Source organism: Mucor velutinosus, assembly GCF_035048745.1.
Source record: "Mucor velutinosus strain NIH1002 chromosome Unknown tig00000165, whole genome shotgun sequence".
Classification (NCBI taxonomy): domain Eukaryota; kingdom Fungi; phylum Mucoromycota; class Mucoromycetes; order Mucorales; family Mucoraceae; genus Mucor; species Mucor velutinosus.
Genome location: NW_027041913.1, coordinates 137,129 through 153,787, shown reverse-complemented (window position 1 = coordinate 153,787; position 16,659 = coordinate 137,129). Strand labels below are relative to the sequence as shown.

Below are 16,659 nucleotides of genomic sequence, written 5' to 3'. Positions count from 1 at the left end.
TGAAGCACATGGCTTGCACAGCCTTTTTCCAGGCAAGGATTGGTGGGATTTCTTGGAGGTGGCATGGTTGCATGTCTTATGGCACTAGCTAGCTAAAAGGTCTGTCGTCAAGACTCTCAATCATCACCAAGTAGCCATAGTCAGTGGAGGCAGCTCATAGTTTAGCAGCCCACATCTTCGTGTGGTCTATAATTTAATAGTTTAAACAACTAGATGGCCCATAATTTAGTATTCCAAACTACTGGATGGTTTTATTACCGAAATTGCTCATTTCTAAAAACTAACCCTAGCAAAATAGCTCAAACTATCGGCTGTCTTCCAGTTGGTAGCTAAAAATTGATCGGTTGTCCCTACCACACCTGCTTTTTATTCGCTTTGAACGTGTTCAGAGAGTCTGATCCGTATTTCATGTCTTCAAAAGTGAATATTTACTATTGATTTCATACACATTTGAAGGATGTGTACAGTATAACAACTCTATTGAGATAACTTTGAATTGTAAATCATGTAGTATAAAGTTGGTACCTTGTATCACTCGGGTCTCTATATTTCTCTGTGTGTCGGCTTTGTTAATTTTTGGGATTTGAGCCAAAACAGCCTCTTTGTATCACTCTTGGTTTGATATTAATATTTCCTTTGTTGTCGGTTCTTCCATCAATCATATTCAAGGAGAAAGGTCATTCTGCTGAATCATCCAGACCCCAACTGTTGTACCACCAGAGAGTAGTTGGAAAAGGAAGAGCATCCGTGGCAATTTTATGCCCAAGTCAAATCCTATACTTGATTCTGGGCCGACCGACATGTATATACAGTTTTGACATGTATGACGTTCTGAGGCAGAGCTTTGATAAGCCAAGATGTGTGGGTTGCCATACGCCAAAGAGCGTAATCCATTCCAATTAGCTCTGGCAGGAGAAGATACTGCTCCTACTAAGATGACAACCGCAATGCTGGTTTAATTAATCGAGTAAACCAATGATAAACGTGAAATCTATATTAAACAGATAGATCTATAGGCTTCAAGCTGATCGACATGCATGAAGCATCCGGAATGAGCAACTTTGGATCAACCCGCTTTAAATCAAGAGGCGTTGTTTTTTTGGGGGGAGTGTTTTGTTATGAATACAATGAGATATTTATTATGCTTGATGTACAGTTTAGAAAAAAAAAGAAACGAGAACAAACCTAAGCGGATATAGGGTATGGTTTGGATGTAGGTTGTATTATAGATAAGTGAATAGAGTGATAATATATATTATATTTTGAAAACGAAACAGTTGCGAGCCACATGAGATGAAACAGCATGCAAATGCACCAATACAAGCAATTATTTACTGGAGCTCTTTTTGGCCTTTTTGCGTCTCGTCTGTATCTCATGTCCACCATTCATTGCCGTTTCCTGCTTCAAAGCCTGTGCACAATTGATATCGACCTTCCAGTGGCGCTTGAGAGCATCACTTCTTGCAAATCTGCGATGACAGAACCGACAGCCATGAGGCTTTTGGCCAGTGTGTTGTAGTTCATGTCTTTTTAGATCATGAGGACGAGCAAACTTCCAGGCGCAAGGTTTATATGTACATTCATAGGGTCTTTCATGAGTGTGTGTTCTCATGTGTGATTTGAGGTTGTAGGGTCGAGAGAACAGCTTGTTGCATTCAGGTATTAAGCAAGGAAATCCGTTCAAGGTACCATTGGTGGTTTGTTTGTGTCGTATAGTAGAAGTTGTGCCATGCATGGTGTTACTGCTGCTGCTACTGCTGCTGTAAGAAGAGGATACTGATGGTGATGATGAGACACATGCATTGCCTTCTTTTGCTTCTGTTGTTGTCATCAAATGACTTGGTACTTGTTGTGTATACTTGACATTGTCCGGATAGCGGTTGTAGACTAAATGCTGTCCGTAAGCGTGTGGTAATGAGGGTGTTGCTAACGAGCGGTGGATGGCAGTGGTTGCATGGTTGTGGGTATGTACTAGTTGTTGATTTGCGTAGTTGTTGTGATATGAAACATACATGCTGTTGACCGGCATTGGGGCAGCATTCATAGAATACATGTTTGATATAATAGGTGGTGTAGGGGAACGAAGGTTGTATGTCATATAAGTGTTCATATCAGTGGTGGCCATCATGGATGTATGGTCATTGTAGTGTGATAACAGCTTCTCATGGTGTGCTTGTGTTTCATGCTCCAGTAAGGGCATCATCATGGGCTGCTGATAAGAAGAGGGAGGCTGTGATATAGATGCTACAGCTGTAGCATGGTTACTGTTGTTACTATAGACCATGGGATCAATCAATGGCATAAATTGGGACGTGCAAGAGGAAGAGAGAGGAGGGTTCATAATGTGAGCATCATCCACATTAAAGATTGGAGTCGAGCACGGAGAGTAGCTATCTTCTCGAGACAAACCAGATGAAGAAGGGGAGATCCCACGCTGTTGCTGTTGGTACCAGTACTCGGATTGTTGGATCGCTTCAATCTGGCTCTGATTGGGAGAATAATAAGCTTCTGGAGTAGGCATTGCATTGACACAAGGAGATGAGGTGACATTGGTATTCAAGCAGTGGCTATTTCCCCAGTTGTTCATAGTTGTAATTGTGATGATATAAGATAAAGAAACAAGGAGAAAGAGAAAGAGATCTATCTATCCGCTTGATTTATAGCAATTCACAGAGAGGAGGGATCATCTACAACAACCGACGATTACTAAATGGAGACAGGATGTTGAATCCCGGTGGTGGTCCTCTTTGTGATTTGCAATTACACAGCAACTTTTTTAGGACAGTTGTCTACGGCGTTTCCTAAAGCATATCTGGATTGAGAAAGGACTTCTCACGTGTGTATGGACGCACAAGCATAGAAGAGTCTGGATGTAGTATTTGTGTGCCACCTTGAAAACCGCAGAAACCTAAGCAAGAGAGGGAGGGAGGGAGGGAGACGAGAGGGAGCGAGCGAGAGCAAAGGACATATATAGCAAAATCCGTAACAACAAGGACATATCAAAAATAGAAATGTAGAAATCAGAGTGGCCCATTTCAACTTCCTATAAAGAGATGAGACTATTCAAATGATGTATATTTGACATGATTCATTTTATTCAGCCGAATGATGGTATATATAGTCAGTATCCGGTATAACAAATTGTAACGCAAAAAAAAAAAAAAAAAAAAAAAAGGTTCTTAGAAAGCGTCTTTCAAGAATGGGTGTGGTGGTGGCGATTTTTTTTTTTTTTTTTTTTTTTTTTTTTTTGCATTAAAGAACAAAGATGATGATGCCTCCCATATAAGGTGTATTGAGCATATTTTAAGGTTTGCAAGGTTTGTTGCCTTTTGGTTGTATTTGCGAAAAAGAGAAAATAAGCTTTTATTCCCATCAACGAGGATCTATCGCAAGAAATTTGCATGAATACGGATGCCATTTTTATCAAGAATCATCACACACCCCCAGTTGTGCGGAAGAAACCGATTGTGCGCCTATTTGCATTGGGTCGATAGACGCTGGCGAGAGCAAAATCTATTTGGGTGGGGCATTTTATACAAGTTTTTGTTTGTGTTACTGATTTCAAGCGATAAACAATCAATGAACGCCGTGATGAGTATGAAATCTTGCTTCGTCTTTCAACATGATGTTTAATGAAAATCATATGTTTACTATGACAATACATATCCAAAGTATCGAATGGTACTGTATCTAATCAATGATACAAGCCCAATGCATGTAGTCATCTTTTGTCAGCAATCTTTGCAGGCATGTAGCCATCTTTTGCCATCAATCATTGCAGGCATGTCTTCCAGTATTTGTATGCAAGGAGAACAGGAATTGTTTACAACAACGAGGTTACCAATGGGCGTTTTTCTTAACCAATGCGCACTTGTCAATGTATGATATTTCCATAGTTAATTGAGTGCACTTATTGCCAATGAGTCGTCTTTTTCGAACATTGCATTCTTATCTGCCTTGCAATCAAAACTGGTAAAAAAAAAAGCGACGTGGGAACGCTCTGCCCTTAGCTGTTGCTCCACATTGACTATGGTCGTATTTGGCAATTGATTCAAGTTTTTCTCTGTTTCTATTGTCAGTTTAACAACAACAACCCATTGAATGGCGATACGTGAGCAAAAATCTCATTATCAATATAGCAATTTCGTTCATTTCACATGCGATATGGTTGTAGAAGGCATACTTTGTAACCATGGAAATTGTGAGATACTGTTGAGATGGGCATCAATGTAAGAGTCTGCTTCAAAACAAGCGCAATCCACCTAATAGCACAGTATGGTTTCGCTGTAACCCATTCAGCTACAGACCTATCTGGATTACCAGAGCCAGCTGGTTCCTTTTTTATACCACTGTATCTCAAAACTGTGGGTCATCAAAAATCAAGGCATTTATCGCTTTTGAAGCAAAAACAGCACGCTCATATCTCAAAAAGTCAATTGATCATACTTTCCACTCCACATACAACATTTATCTCTTTGGTGTCTATATAAATAACATACTCTTAAAGCTACCTACAGCGTCTTGAGCCATTTTGTGGGGTTCTAATATGCAATGTGTATCAACATTCTGCCTTTTGACTTTGCACTGCTATGTACGGATTATTCCTAAACGGCCTGTAGCTGTGAATCTAACTTTTCTGGAATGCCCCACGCCCGTATCGTTGGAATCAATTCAATTAAAGGCAGATAGCATACTTGCATCACCTCTGACTACTCGTAAGTATGCAAAACACAGCTAAAACTGGATGCCTTTGAGTTGCGATTTCTCGCATTAGAGGTCGGTTTAAACTCTCAGAATAGCACCAAATACTTGCTTTCGTTAAGCACTTACTTTCTGATACCTTTGCTCAACTTTTTTTTGGGTTCGCCAAAAACCAACCAAAAAGCATGAGCGATACCTCATGGTTTTCCTCAAAAATCAAACAACCGCGTTTTTGACCTTCAAAATAAAGATTTTTACTATGGTGTATATGAGATCAAAATGTTTCTACAGACCCAGCGCAATCTCTGAAGCTTTGTTTATGAAACTTTGATATGTGAAATCTCAACATTTTCGTCAAAAACGGCATCTCTTATTCTTAAACTTTGCTCACTATTTTTTTTTCAAAGCAACTAGTATATTTACCACCATTGGATGCAGCTTTAAAAAGTACTTCAAGAGTGTATTAGGAAGTATTTTTTTTTTGTAGGGGAGTCGAGCTCCAGGTTTTATTTAAAGTCCTTAAGATGTCATACTGAGGGATAGAAAAGACTGTATTATTAAAAAGTATGGGATGATCATCACTATTCTCATAGTCAAATCTGGCGAAATAGATCGAAGAAGTCGACTTTTGATCAAATCCGTCCAATCTGGAGCAAATGCCATGCGGGCTTTAAATTGTTGGTTTAGGCTGACAAACTTGACAATGGCTTCATTATAAACCAAAATGATATTTTTATCAATTCTGTACCTAATAGCTCAATTGCTGTAAAATGGTTATCCAAGAAGCAAACCCTAATGCAAAATGCAAAAATTGCCCACCACCCTACTACTAATTGAGAGTTCTTGATTAGTGTGAGCCGTAACATCTTTTCATGTCTCCCTATATTCGACAAATCTAAGCCATGTATATGATACACAATAAATAGGCCATACTCATATATGTTTGCTTGATCTATGATATTAGAATGATGAAATTGGTAAAGGGGATCAATCATTTGAAAGCTGCATATTACCAAAGAAGGCATGCTCATCAACTACATTCTATCCGACATGCCCAATTCATATGCTCAATTCAAATTCAAAAAACATAGTTATATAGTCATTGTAGAGATCAAAGATTGGATTCGGGCATCTTAAAGTTAGAAGGAATAGAGGATCTGGAGGCAAAGGCTTTATTATGACACATGGGATCAATGTACAGCCTGACATGGCAGTCATATGCTAGAGAGACTTTCAGGGTGAATAAATTTCATGTGAAGGCCAACTTAAATCATGCCTGGTGGATACACATATACTTGAAATGATTGTCTCTGACATCAAGCAAATCATCAACCAAAGTGTATGGCTAGAAGTATGTCCTTCCACTGTACCACTGCCGTAAATAGTTGGCATATTGCTGGAGAAATACAAACAGTGGCAATTGATATCTAACCAACTCAATATCAATGAAAGTACGTATCTCGCGTATCATATAAAAGTTGCATATAGTAATTGACGACAGCATGAGGTTTACAGAGTTAAAGACATAATTTATTATCATTTACACTATTCATTCACATTTAATATTTATATGTATATATATATATATATAAAACTCTTCTTGGTTTCTCAAAGACATTTATAATGCCAATGATACTCACAGGAGCAACTACGAGAAAATGAGAGTCTAAATGTTGCCAAATGGGTTGCGTACCTAGTGTGAGACCCAACTACCAACCAAAAAAACACTGTTACATGTTTAGGCGACCTATGAGTAGGCCAAAACACTTGATTGATGTCATTGACAGCAATCACAATAGTTGGCACAAGATTGTTTGCCTTTATCGATGCTCTGTTTTCCAAGGTGTATACTTGGTTCTTGATTTGAACGTGCATGCTTTGTGGTACAAAAATCATTGAAAACTGGTTCCAGATGATGCAAATAAAGAGCACGCTATCCTTATCATCCCATTGAATAAGAAGCTCATAGCAGATGCAAACAGAAGGAGACGTAAATCGAGAGCCTTATAGTTTCTGGTAGCGAGAATGAGGAGAGATTGAGAAGAACATTCGAATTAAGCTTTCAAGTACACTTGTTTCAGAGTCAAATGATTTGGTTATTTTTTTAGTTCACCTTGGTGCTAAATTACTTCGTGTTAATTACGCCTATGAGAAAATGGAGGAGCTTGCTACATGTGAATGTGGAAAAGGTACATTTTGCAGTAGTGAAATGGATATAATTCGACATGGAAAGCAGTTGGAAACATTGGATGGAGCGGATCAAGTAGAGCAAATATCAACTATCAAAATGGTACTACTCTCACGTTCTCAAAATAGTACAGTATGGAAAAGAAGTAAAGAAAACAAGATAAGATGTGACCAAGAGACTCTATAACTGAATGTCGGTACAAGTGACATAGCCAAGTGAAAGTAATGCAACAAATGCACGATTACTAGGTATTCCACTTACCACACAGTGAAATCCTTTACTAAGCAGTGTTTAAGTGTGAATCTGACACTCTTACAATGACCCATGTCTGTTTCAATAGAATCCGTTGATATAGAAACAGACAGCATACCTACATTACCTCTTTCTACTCAAAAATATGCAAAACACAGCGAAATTTGGATGCATTTAAGCCGTGATTTCTTGTGTTAGAAGCCGTTTCAAACCGCTGGAATAGCACCAAACAATTGCTCTCGTCTAGTACTTACTTTATGTCACCTTTGCTCAACTTTTTGCGGAACAAAAAAACATCAACCAAAATCGACCAAAAAGCATGAGGGGGTACCTCATGGTTTTCACCAAAAATCAAACGATAGCGTTTTTGACCCCAAAAACGAAGACTTTTACTATTGCATGTATTGAGTCAAAATGTTTGTATTTATCCAAAGCAGCCCCTAAAACTTTGTTTGTGGAACCTTTATAAGTAAAATTTCGACTTTTTGGCCTAAAACCTAATTTCATAATTTCAAGTATTGCTCAATATACTGATACAAAGCAGCCATTATAATTACCATCATTGGATGCGCCTTGAAAAGTACTCCTAGAATTCTTTAGGAAGTATGATGTGATCATCACTATTTGCATAGTCGAAATGAAGAAAACAGTTGAAATAGGTCGATTTTGATTCGAATCTGGCCAATCTTGAGCAAAACCTGGACGGCAATTGTCATCTACTGTATACACACTGCATTGCACAATGCAATGTGGAAACAAAAAGTCTCAGCGGTCACATACACAGGTTACTTGAAAAGGCTTTTGATTAAACCCTTTCTTGATGTCAATACCTTTCATTTCAATCATGGCATCTGACCAAGCGACTGATACACTTGCCAAGATTACAAAAGGTACTTGATTTCATTCAGTCGAATACAATGCTGTAAATTAACTTGGGATGATTAGAACTTACTTGTTCCATTTGTACATGCATTCTTGACGATCCCAGTGCCTTACATTGTGGTAAGTTGATGACTAGATAAAGGATACAATAGTTGAATGCTCAATTGAACCTCCTTCAACAGGCCATTCATTCTGTGGAGCGTGTATTCATGCATGGTTAGGAAACTCGAAAACCTGCCCCATGTGCCGCGTACAGATTGTTCGACAACCTGTACATGTCACTGCGCTACAAGAACTAGGCAAGTGTGATCAGCAATGTAAAATTACGCAGTAAAATTTTAACAGATAAACACAGCTGATCTAATACGGCCTACACCATCTTCGAGAAAGAGATTGATCCGTGAAAATTGGGTCGCATTATTCCCTATAGAAAACAATATCACCTTTATTGTGGATGAGGATGAGGATGGCATCGTGTAAGTGCAGAGAATGAATTTTGAGTATGGAGGTGCTGAATGGACATATGTAGTCATCGTTGTTCCCAATGCTCCTGGGAGCTATCAGAAGACAATTACTGCGTGCGATGTAATATACAATACGATGGTGCCTTGCCCATACGGGACGCTTCAGAGAGAGGCGGATCCGACATTGATTCTGACATGAACGAGTCCGAATCAAACTTGGACAGCTTTGTTGTGAGCGATGATGAAGTGGAATTTGATGACGATGCGCCTAGTAGCTTTGTCACGCGGAATAGTAGACGCTATACAATTGACGATCCAGATGACGAATCATTGAGTGGTGGCCTTTCACCAACACACAGTAATCCGCCATCAGCAGTGGGCACAATCGAGATCAGTGATGGTAGGTATCGATTCATTGAAATCCAGGCTTGTTTGGACTCATTTGCCTTCTTAGACGAAGATGTCCCTTCACCTCCAACAAGATTGAATCGCAAACGTAGATTTATCCTTGATAGTGACGAAGAAAGTGATAACGACGTGATCCAATACCTCAGTGACAGTGGAACGCCTGATATCAACGAAGACCCTTCTGATAGTGAAGACAATCTAGACGAAGTTGAATACAGAAACGCGCCGAGACATATATACTCTCGACCGGATATTTCAGATGATGAAGATAGCGATTTCTACGAGGATGATTTCCCTGAAGATCCATTCACAAGACCGTCAGACGTTTCTCGATTCATTGACGATGCAGCAGATGAAGATGACGAAGAGGAGGATACAACGCCGCAGCGCCCACAAAAAATAGACTCCATTACAGAGACCATCAACAGAGCCAGAAACCAAATGGTGCAAAACAAGACAAGCAGTAACAATGTAAGCAATGCTGCGGTTGTTGATAGTAGTAGTAGCAGCAGCAGCAGTAGTAGTGACGATGACAGCGATGCCCCTGACTACGAATTCATGATTTCACAGCCTTCATCATCTACATCAGCAGCACCGCCAGTGCAACCAAAGCCACAAACAGAAGAAAGGGAGGCTTTATCGGCAGCTGTAGTAGCATCCAAGAATAAATTAAAGGAGAAGCGTAAACGAGCCAAAAAAAACAGAAAGAACAGAGCAAAACAGGCTAAAAAGAAGCATAAGTCTAGCGAATAGTTGAATCCCTGTACAGTATTGATTTTCTTGAGAATAAAGTTTCATAGCATACTTATTATAGATTCAAAGCATCACTGATACACTTTGATTGACCATTTGTTATTACTGATATACAGTACATCTGACACTAGCCGATCTATCTTGCTACGTTCGATGTCGCCCTGCGGGCTCTCACCGAAGACATTTTAGAATAAATATAATACAATTTTAGTATATCCTATAGATTTTAAGCAATCAATCGTTAGTTAGTAAAAGATAGGTTATATCAGAGCCAGGAGGAGGAGAAGAGGAGGTATCTCCCTGAGCATCCTTTAGCTTACACTGATATCAAATAAAGCCTATTATTGAGACGATGCGAGAGAAAATCTAAGTTTATGCAGCATTTGTACACCATAATCTCCATTTGTGATAGTAGAATTGTCATACCATTCTTTGCTGCTGCTGATGTTCTTAATAAGATGGCGACATAAAGCAGGTCATAAGTAAATACAGGACTTGTGTAAGATCAACGCGACCTTTTTGAGATATTGTCATTGCAAAAAGACATCTTCATGAGGCAAAGCTCCCCCCAAAAAAGTACTTGGTCTAAACAATTGTCCTTTCAATTCCATGATTCCCGTTTAATCAGCATCGCAATCATCATTGTCATCAACAGAAAGGCATTTAGGTCAGCCAGCAGCAATGCCGCCGCCGCCAAAATCGATTCAAATTCAGTTTATTTTTTTCTGTTCAAGATTGGACGGATTTTGTCATTCTTCGACCTCTAAAATCTATTTTGCGATGTTTGACTATATAAATTGTGATGATCACCCTACGCTTCCTAATACATCCTTGAAGTGCTTTTCAGGGTGCTTTTAATGATGCTGATTGTAGCAGGTGTTTTGAATGAACTTAGTGAGCAATTTGGTAAAATTTGAAATGAGATTTTTAGCGAAAATAGCCATATTTTGCATATGAAAGCCTGATAAAAGTATTTTTAGAGGTTGCTTTGGATCGAGAGAAACATTTTGATTTGATATATGCCATAGTAAAAGTCTTCATCTTCAAGGTCAAAAAAGCGATCGTTTGATTTTCGATGAAAACCATGAGGGGTACCTCATGCTTTTTGGTCGATTTTTGGGCATGTTTTTTTAGGTCTTCAAAAAGTTGAGCAAAAGTGTCAGGAAGTTGCTGCTACTCGAGTACAATTGTTTGGTGCCATTCCGGGGGCTCAGAAAGGTCTACATGTCAAGTAATGAGGGCTTGAAAGTTGTCAAATTCGGTTATGCTTTGCTTATAGAGTTTATTTACACGGCATGACTCATATCTTTGGTGGCTATAATTTACTGGAGGGGCAGTTCTGTAGCCTGTGCAATTTTTAATTCGAATAGGAGGCATATTGATTGTGGTAAAGCTGATTCATGCAAATTTTGATGCGCTACGTTGCTGGTAAGCTTATTAACAATGGAAATGAGAAATCGACTTTGCTGCTTGGATACCATGGTTTTTCATATTCTCTCCGTTACGGTAAAATCCTCATTGAGATTAATATGACCAAAGGCTGGATTAGATGCTTAGTCGCCATGGGGGGGTTTTTTTTTTTACCTTCACGTCGCTACGGTAAAATCGCCTCATAAGTCCATGTTACCAAATGTTGAATTAGACGCGTTATGTTCTTGGTGGATGGGCTTAGCACCTCCTCCAAACCCTCCTCCCCAATGCCGGCTTCGCCGGTGATTTATTCACCTTGTACGATACTCATTTTTTTTGAATATGTGAAAGGATTTGGTTTGTTTATCTTCGTTTTTTAACTTTTAGCAATATATTATATGATGAGGATTAGCCACTTGAATTTCAAGCCATCCAAAGGCTTTTTGAACTGCAGACAAACAAAAGGGGAACAAAAAAAAGAACCTGAAAGCGAAACTCTGTTCTTCCGCAGCGTACTCAAATTAGTGCAAATCCATGGAATCTGCTTCCGTTGGCAATCAATTAATACAAACGCAAAGTACGCAAGACGCTGAGGATTCTAATAGTTGTGTCATCTGCTCGGAGGCATGGAAACGAAGCGGTTCGCATTGTGCAGTGAGTTTGGCTTGCGGTCATATGTTTGGAAAAAAGTAAAATTATGATACAGTTGACGTTGGCAGTAAACATTGACATATTATCTGTAGATGCATTGAGAGATGGATGCAGAATAGAGCAAGGAGATATGGAGCTAAGGGCGTCAATTGCCCCATGTGCATGTAATGAATAATGTTATCATTGTCAAGAGTGCCACCCTAAAATGACATACCCATCTTTCTCTTGTAGGAAGCCAGCGCGCCAGACAGAACTTCGCCATGTCATACCGTCTAGAATTGCTGCCACAGACACTGGTATTTCAGACAAATTAAAAGCGGAAATCGAGAAGAAAAAAGTGCAGATCAAAGAGGATGAGCGATTCCTGGATCATTCTCGATTAGCATTAGCTGTTCTCAACAATCAAATCAAATCTCGAGAGCGAAATCTTAAATACAAGCAAGTATCCTTCTTGTTATATCACTGCCATATTGAATCTGATCACCTCCTTCGAATAGATCAGACAATGCCATCACTACGCCTCCTGCACCAGACACAAAACCAGATACCCCAATACCAACAGCTGCTGAAATAGAGACACGTGTCATACCAAGTGAAAAAACAGAGGAAGAAGAAGAGAATACACGGCAACTGCAAAGCTATAGAATCAGCTTTTCACATCGACTGTCTGAAAAGCGAAATGTATCCAGAGTCATGGCAGTTGACACATCAAATCAAACATTCTACATATCATTTAAATCGACAGAATCAGAGTCTGGATTGATTCATTTGAACCCACAGTATCCTACGAACATTGATTATATACCAGTCCATGCAGGTCTCATTAAGGATGTCAAATACAACGACAGCACTGGCGTGCTCATGACAACAAGCTTGGACAAATCAGCAAAGTTTACATCGACTATATCCACTATGGTGACAGATACCATTTCACTGCCTCTGCCTGGCTGGAGCTGCTGTTTCGATCCAAGTGATGGTTACAAAGTAGCCTGTGGTTTATCTGACAGTACGGTTCGAGTGTATGATCGACGCCACACAAAAACACACATGCAAAAACTTTGCTCTCCACTTGTATCAAAAACGCCACTCCATTCCCTGTTCTTCAAGACAATCAACAACGAGTCAAAGATCTACTGCTCTAATCTGAATCAAATTTTTACATGGGATACGCCGTCAGATTGTACTGTTTTGAAGCTGGAAGGATATGCAGGTTTGTACAAGTGATTACTATGTGAGGATACAGCCCACTCATGTCATCTGTAGATTATAGCCCTTACTCGTTATCTGATCATAGCAATCAGCAAGTCCTCTTATCATCTCGCAACAAAGCGAGTACAAAGCACCAGCTTCTCGATATTTCATCCAAGAGCAGCAATATCCCTTCTATATTATGTACGATTAATTCAGCAGCTCCACAAAAGGGGTTTGCTAGAACCTATTCTTACCTTCCCCAAGGCACCTTGCAAAATCCAATAGTTTGCTATGGCGATGAAATGTCAGGCACTTTGAACTTGGCAAAAAAGAACCGAGTGTTTCAGCATTTCAATATTCACAGCTGCCCCCTTGATATCAGACTATTCGACACTGAAAGATTGGCCTTTTTGACAGACAATCGGTTCTTTTTACTCAAGCCACTATATACTGCTGACTGAGAGAGTTGGGTCTCTGAGATGTCTCTTCTTGTACATACAATATGCCATTTAATTTTTCCTGTATAAATACCAACTATTATTGTATTATATAAGCCTAATGTCGTTGCAGTATGAGGTTTTAGTACTTGATTGCCCAAGCCATCAAAGAAGGCTTGACATAGCATTTTAATGGTGCTGTCGTACAACTCTTCTCTCTGCCACTCAATATAAAGAGAGGTTCAGTCTCAGTTACATTAATTCACTCTTTGTTTCTCTTGTAAATATAATATTAAATGGAAGAAACATTGAACGAAAGACCAACGATGAGGAAGTCTACATCACAAAAGACACTACCACCTATACCATTTGAAGATATCGACACCCACACAAAAGACAATACTGAAACATCTCCTGGGCAACTATCAAGCCCAAACGCTTTGAAACAGCTTGACATATTGTTGAGAGAATCTACACCTAAAGGAGAGCCAGATGAAGAGGTAGGTTGCCTTTTCTATGCCAAACACGCGCTATCTACTGGAGTCTCACTATTGCACCCTCAGATGAAAGAGCCACAAGCGTTATCCGATAGTGAAGAGGATTCTTTAGACGACGACGACGACTTTGACTTTAACCAGTTGACCTTTGACGAAGTGGATGGTAATGCATTTGTCAAGATAACGCTCAATCCACATTATGTACTCAATGAAATCTGTCAGATCAAATGGTAGCTTTTCAAGAGGACGAAATTGTGAGCCAAGCCCTGGAAAATGAAATGGATTTGCGTGAATATGCAAAGCAAATTGCACAGGAAAAGACGTCAGTTCAACGAGATCTGGAGAATAACTGTAAATACAAAGATAGTGAGGACAAGCCTAGATACTAATGCAGACATTTTGCCGAGCAGATATCGAGCATGTGCAATCATTTGTCGACTTGCACGCAGAAATTCAGGTAACAATTACACATACAGCAAAACGGATTACGCCAGTCGAATAACATGTATTCAGACCTGCGATGAGGTGTTAGGCCGCATGGAACAATTGCTGAGTGTGTTTCAAAGCGATTTGGGCAATATCAGCGGGGAAATCCAAACATTGCAGGAGCAATCCACATTCATGAGCGTCAAATTGAGGAATCGAAAGACAGTGGAAAGTAGATTGGGAAAAGCACTACAAGGCATGGTTATCCCACCCGATGTCATCAAGAAGATTACAGAAGGAGACGTGGACGAATTATGGCTGGAATACCTGCTGACGATCAATAAGCAGATGAGATTCGTCAAAGCAAATCAACATAGACCCATCAAAGCGTTGCGCAATGTGGGTCCAGAACTGGAGAAGTTACGTTTGAAAGCTGCTGCCACTATTCGAGACTTCTTTGTGTCCCGAATCCAGCTATTATGTGTGCCCAACGCCAACATCCAAATCATGCAACAATCTGTCTTTTTAAAATACAAGGAACTGCACTTTTTTGTATTGGAGAGACATCATGAAGCCGCAAGAGAGATTAGACAATCGTACATGAACTCTTTAAGGTGGTATTTCCAGAATCACTTTGAAAGATACAGCAAAGGGCTTTTGAAGCTTCAAGTAAGTAGGTGGAAGAGTACAGTGTACTGAATCATAAGAGAACTCACAAGTCAATACTCAGGCTGCAGCTGCTGACAAGACAGATTTGATTGGCGTAGAGGAGAATAACCGTAAAGGAGGCCTATTTGGAACAAGCAAAGTGGCACTAAAAGACAAGACAAATCTTTTTGCCTTGGGAGATAGAAGCAATACCTTAAGAATTCAAGATCCCGGTGTGATTCTTGTGCATGTAGCTGAAGCCAAGGAGCAGGTAATATAGCGGTCAGTGCGTAAAATGGAGTACTGATGGACATCACTAGAAATATCAATTTGAGCAGCTCTTCAGAAGCTTCAATCTGACGTTGATCGATAATGCCAGCTCAGAGTATTTGTTCATCTACGAATTCTTTTCCAGAGATCCTAAAACTGCTGCCGATACTGCCAAACTTATATTCCAGTTCATTTTTGAGCCAACAGAAAAAGTCGGCATGGTAAATACAACACACAAGACCAAATTTATCAGAATGTGCTATTGATACATGTTGTAGAATTTTACAAAAGCCTATGTCGAAAACTGCTATGACGCAGTAGGGCTCCTGCTATGTATCCGAATCAACACACAACTAGCACTTGAGTTGCAGCGAAGAAGAGTGCCAGCATTAGAGGGGTATACCAATGCGACAAACATGCTGATATGGCCCAGATTCCAATACGTGATGTCCCTGCATGTGGAAAGCCTGAAAAAGATGTTCAACAGCAGATCAGTGATGAGTGCAGTGAAGGACATTCACCCACATTATGTAACGTATCTATATCATCCTTGCAAAAACAAGACTGGCCTAACACAATTGTGGTAGATTACAAGACGATACTCTGAATTTGCAGCGTCCCTGCTTGTGTTGAATGATGGCTACGACGATGCCATTCTATCAAAAAGGTAAATATGGCGTCTATCTGGTATTAACTAGAGCTAACCTGTCTGATATCAGTGTCCACAAATTACGCGATGAATTTGAGGCAGTTTTATCACGCATGTCGCATGAATTTCCAGAATCACCTAGACGAATTGCATTTCTCATCAACAATTACGACTTGATTGTTTCTGTCTTTCAGGTAATTGACATATGCATTTGTCTGGCATGCAACTGAGTTGGGATTGCATATAGGAAACCCACAGCAGAGCTGTAGATGCAGAGCTGGACTACATTAAGCAGTTGCTTGCCCTGCAAACGAGCGCGTTTGTGGATGAGCAGCTTAAACCCTATTTTGGAGCATTGATTGACCTCGTTAAAAAATCAGAGCACATGCAAGACTTGACCACCATTGAGATACCCGACCTTGAAAGAATCACGGCCCATTTTGCGCAAACATGGCGACAATCACTCAAATCGATCAACGCATCCGTGATCCAGTACTTTTCCAACTTCAAAAACGGAACCACAGTGTTACATGCCGTATTAGGTCAATTAATTGTTTATTATACGAAATTTCTGAATATTTTGGAAAGAAGAGGTGGAGGAGCTTCACGTATTCAACCTGTGGGCGTTCAAACGTTGATGGTAGAGATCAAAAAATTTAGAAGCACTTTCTAAATGGTTTACAGAGAAATAAAATTTTCTACCCACAATTTGGAGTTTTGAAATTTGAATACACAAGCCGCTGCTGAACCTGTCAACTAGAAATCTTTAACATCGTTTTTAGCTAGAGCTTGGGGCCGGCAACAAGAGGGTCAGCCAAGTGTGGACAGGCGA

At 39.8% G+C, this 16,659-nt stretch overlaps 4 protein-coding genes across 4 annotated transcripts; 3 read left to right on the top strand and 1 right to left on the bottom strand.

Moving 5' to 3' along the window:
• Positions 1 to 1,327: 1,327 nt before the first annotated feature.
• BOI2 (polar growth protein) lies at positions 1,328 to 2,587 on the bottom strand (the record flags this gene model as incomplete). Its single annotated transcript, XM_064822352.1, has 1 exon — positions 1,328 to 2,587. The coding sequence occupies one exon, from the start codon at positions 2,585 to 2,587 to the stop codon at positions 1,328 to 1,330; it is 1,260 nt and encodes a 419-aa protein (XP_064678952.1).
• A 5,398-nt stretch (positions 2,588 to 7,985) lies between these two features.
• ADO1 (adenosine kinase) lies at positions 7,986 to 9,648 on the top strand (the record flags this gene model as incomplete). Its single annotated transcript, XM_064822351.1, has 6 exons — positions 7,986 to 8,031; positions 8,087 to 8,143; positions 8,206 to 8,300; positions 8,369 to 8,499; positions 8,553 to 8,887; positions 8,942 to 9,648. 6 exons carry the CDS (start codon positions 7,986 to 7,988, stop codon positions 9,646 to 9,648), a joined length of 1,371 nt encoding a protein of 456 aa, XP_064678951.1.
• A 1,944-nt stretch (positions 9,649 to 11,592) lies between these two features.
• On the top strand, positions 11,593 to 13,361 carry CCC2_1 (Cu(2+)-transporting P-type ATPase; the record flags this gene model as incomplete). The annotated part of the gene is made up of 5 exons (XM_064822350.1): positions 11,593 to 11,747; positions 11,802 to 11,873; positions 11,941 to 12,147; positions 12,207 to 12,919; positions 12,973 to 13,361. The coding sequence occupies 5 exons, from the start codon at positions 11,593 to 11,595 to the stop codon at positions 13,359 to 13,361; spliced, it is 1,536 nt and encodes a 511-aa protein (XP_064678950.1).
• Positions 13,362 to 13,633: 272 nt separating this feature from the next.
• Positions 13,634 to 16,500, top strand: RAD52 (DNA repair protein rad52; the record flags this gene model as incomplete). The annotated part of the gene is made up of 11 exons (XM_064822349.1): positions 13,634 to 13,837; positions 13,901 to 13,997; positions 14,057 to 14,185; positions 14,245 to 14,291; positions 14,348 to 14,929; positions 14,991 to 15,179; positions 15,229 to 15,399; positions 15,457 to 15,708; positions 15,766 to 15,845; positions 15,898 to 16,021; positions 16,075 to 16,500. The coding sequence occupies 11 exons, from the start codon at positions 13,634 to 13,636 to the stop codon at positions 16,498 to 16,500; spliced, it is 2,301 nt and encodes a 766-aa protein (XP_064678949.1).
• Between the last annotated feature and the right edge of the window lie 159 nt (positions 16,501 to 16,659).